The sequence below is a fragment of the Procambarus clarkii genome, chromosome 50 (assembly GCF_040958095.1).
Source record: "Procambarus clarkii isolate CNS0578487 chromosome 50, FALCON_Pclarkii_2.0, whole genome shotgun sequence".
NCBI classification, from domain to species: Eukaryota; Metazoa; Arthropoda; class Malacostraca; order Decapoda; family Cambaridae; genus Procambarus; species Procambarus clarkii.
The window spans coordinates 24521281-24524790 of record NC_091199.1 but is presented as its reverse complement, the minus strand read 5'-3'; the positions used below and the strand labels follow the sequence as shown (position 1 = coordinate 24524790).

The 3510-nt window shown below is 50.6% G+C and overlaps 1 protein-coding gene across 1 annotated transcript; it reads right to left on the bottom strand.

Annotated features, from left to right (window-relative positions):
- Positions 1-535: 535 nt before the first annotated feature.
- On the bottom strand, positions 536-2764 carry LOC138351707 (uncharacterized). The gene is made up of 2 exons (XM_069303727.1): positions 2716-2764; positions 536-1170 (listed from the first exon to the last, which is right to left on the bottom strand). The coding sequence occupies exons 1-2, from the start codon at positions 2762-2764 to the stop codon at positions 536-538; spliced, it is 684 nt and encodes a 227-aa protein (XP_069159828.1).
- Positions 2765-3510: the final 746 nt, after the last annotated feature.

Here is a 3510-nt window from a genome sequence, read left to right as displayed (position 1 = left end):
GCGATGGGAGGCCTTCTTTCCCCTGTTGTGAGAGTGAATTCCATGGGCCTGGAGTTTACAGGCCGTGTTGGTTATCCTGTAGTTGAGCTTGTCATGTGTGACATGCTCCGTGTCCCGGTAGATAACGTCTACGGAGTTGAGCTCACCGGGTTATTGTCAAATTAGTTGGGGAGGAGGTGTACCGTGAGTTCCACCGCCGTTACGAGGGGCGTTCCTTGTCGCTGCCGGATGGTGCCGGCTCTGTGACCATTACGGACCATAGTGGTGCCCTGACATACGTGAGTGTGCATGGGGCGCCCTTGAAGTTTCCCGAGGCTCTACTCTGACGTTACTTCCAGCAGTTTGGCGCTGTCGTCAATGTGCGAGTGAACACGCTGTCCTCGGGGAGGTATAAGGGTATGCGTACGAACATTCGTACCCTTAGGATGCGCCTGAGGTCTGACATTCCTTCTTCAGTCAGGCTTCCGGGGTACTACGTCCGGGTATACTAAGCCCGGCAACCTCGTACCTGCTTTCAGTGTGGCCTGTTGGGGCATCAGGCTGCCGGGGGCTCTGGGGCAGCAGTCGCTCCTGTGAACCTGTTCCGGGTGCAGGATTTCCCGCCACTCCCTGTTGGGGTGGATTCAGTGGGCGAGGATGTGGACGTCCCGTTGGCTGCTGCGACTCCCTCTGCATCGCCCGGCTGTCTTCCAGATGTTGCAGCCCCTCCTCCTGGTGTTACAGTGCCGTCGGCTGATCTTTCTGCTCCTGTCACTGTCCCAGATGCTCCCGTGGGTCTTCCGGATTGGGTCTGCGAGTCGTCGACGTCTTCATCTTCTTCGTCTGCTGCTGCTACTGCGACTGTCCCTGCGCCCTCGCCAGGTGTCCCGACTGTGCTGAGTGCTAGAGGGGCTGCGGAGCATCCTGATGTGTGCGGTCTGGTTCCCCCTGTGGTTGAGGTTGCTGCCGTTCTGTGACGGGCGTCGGTTCGCCCGACTTGTGAAGCCCGTGGTTCTGGGTCCTCCTCCGGCTCTGAGGATGTGCAGCCGGAGCCCAAGCGTTCCCGGCGTTCTTCTACTGCTTGGGCTGATGTGGAGGATTTCGACGCCGATGGATCTTCGGGCGATGATGTGGTGGTTCTGGGTACATCGCGCTCTACGTCGATGGTGGTTGCTGACGTCCATGTGCTTGCTGATGACAATGTTTGTGCTTATGATTTACCTCCTGTTCTTTCTTCTGCAGAAGGTTCTCCACAGTGGGGGTGGTCGCCCCTACGGACGTGGGTGGTGAGGGTGCTGGTGCGGGCAGAGGCCTCGCGCTGGTGCTGAAGAAGGATGCCCGGCGTGGGGGGGGTCCCTGCAGGTGAAACATCCGGTGGTTGACGCAGGACCCTGTGAGGTAGCCGAGGAGGCTCCCAATGCGCTGCCCATTGCCCGGCCCCGTGGGAAGAAGCCCCTCCCTCTCGTTTTGGCCTCCGACGTGGCGAATGACGATAAGAACCCCTTGCTGTTTGACATTGTTGACTGCGTGCATCCTGTTCCATGGAGCCCTTCTTCCATCTGGGTTCCGCGGGCTCGGTGTTTTGTTGTGGGTGTGCCGGAGTTGATGCCTGATCCTCGTACGGTTCATAGTAAACCTGTTCCGGATAACTTCATGTTGCTTTGGGAGGCATATGGTGTTCAATTCCCGGCAGCAGAGTGGCCGGATAAGTATGAGCATTTTGAGTAGTCTGTGTGATTGCTGTGTGTTTGGTGTGTGAATGGGACCTGTGGTTTGTTATGCTAATGTGTTATAATTATTGTGCGCCCTTCGGGCCGGTGTTATGTTTTGTTCTCATGACCTTGTTTTATTGTATTTATTGTATTTCTTAGCATGCTTTGCATGTAAATATAATAACAATAAAAAAAAACTTCCTAGTGCATTCCATTTACTAACTACTCTGACACTGAAAAAATTCTTTCTAACGTCTCTGTGGCTCATCTGCGTACTAAGTCTCCACCTGTGTACTTTTGTTCGTGTTCTACCCGTGCTGAAGAGTTTGTCTTTGTCCACCTGTCAATTCCCCTGAGAATTTTGTAGGTGTTTACCATGTCTCCCCTTACTCTTCTGTTTTCTAGGGACATGAGGTTCAACTCCTTTAGCCTTTCCTCGTAGCTCATTCCTCTCTGTTCCGGGATGAGTCTGGTGGCATACCGCTGAATCTTCTCTGTGTGCAGGGAAGGTGGTGTTGGGGTAGTGGTTGGTTTAGCGATGGTGAGGGATTGTTGGGGAGGGGGGTGATGGTGGTGTGTGCAGGGAAGGTGGTGGTGGGATAGTGGTTGGTTTAGCGATGGTGAGGGATTGTTGGGGGTTGGGGGGTTGGTGGTGGTGTGTGCAGGGAAAGTGGTGGTGGGGGTAGTAGTTGGTTTAGCGATGCTGAGGGATTGTGGGGGGGGGGGTGCAGTGACGGTGGTGGTGGGGGTAGTTGGTGGTTTAGCGATGGTGAGGGATTGGGGGGGGGGTTGGTGGTGGTGTGTGCAGGGAAGGTGGTGGTGGGGGTAGTAGTTGGTTTAGCGATGGTGAGGGATTGGGGGGGGGGTGGGTGTGTTGGGAAGGTGGTGGTGGGGGTAGTGGTTGGTTTAGCGATGGTGAGGGATTGGGGGGGGGGGTTGGACGTGGTGTTTGCATGGAAGGCGCTGATGGGATAGTGAGGGTGGGGGGTGTTTTTGAATGATAAACGATTTCCACTTGACTCACCACTGATGACGTCTGAACACTTCCGGAACAAGTGCTTCTCTGACGACATTTGTTCAAACCACAATGATGTAAATGCTTTACCTACTTACAAAAAAATACAAATAATCGCCAACAGAACCTAAACACCTAACCTAACTTTATCAGTGCCTAAATATTCAAAATTTGATTATATATATTTTAATTATTTATATTTGAGAAAACTTCTGTTTTCAATTAACAGAAGACTGATGAATGTGTCTTCGGCGTCGACCACCGGATGGAATGGACTTGGTCTGAGAATGGGTTGCTAAGGTAAGTTAAATATAGCTCTTTAAACCTCGCCTACTTGGGCCTTGATGTACTTGATGCATTACAGTTTAACTATTCTCACGTTCACAATCTTTGTCGAATCTTGTCTTAACATTCTTGAAGAGTGGTGGCTACTGCAACTTCTTCTTTCAGTGCATTCCACTTGTTACCTGGACATACAGGGTATGAGTATGTCCTTATTTATTTATTTATTTATTTATTTATTTATTTATTTATTTATTTATATACAAGAAGGTACAATGGGTTTGTGAGAATACATAGCATGGTGTTTACAATCTTTTTAAAGCCACTAGTACACGCAGCGTTTCGGGCAGGTCCTTAATCTTTCTTCTACTAATTTGTGTTATCAACTTTAACCTATGTCCGCCTGTTCTTTCTCTCGTTAAAAACAAGTTGTCCCTGTTTACCTTTTACATTACCTTAAGTATCTTGTATATTATGATCAAATACCCTCAGTTTGTTATATCTTTTGTTTGTCTCATTTTG

Excerpts from the sequence above, each read along its gene's own strand:
- LOC138351707 (XM_069303727.1), bottom strand. The coding sequence starts at position 2,764 with ATGTCGTCAGAGAAGCACTTGTTCCGGAAGTGTTCAGACGTCATCAGT. Across the intron at positions 1,171-2,715 it reads GTGTTCAGACGTCATCAGTG|CAAGCACATGGACGTCAGCA; the intron begins GTGAGTCAAGTG and ends CATTGTCATCAG.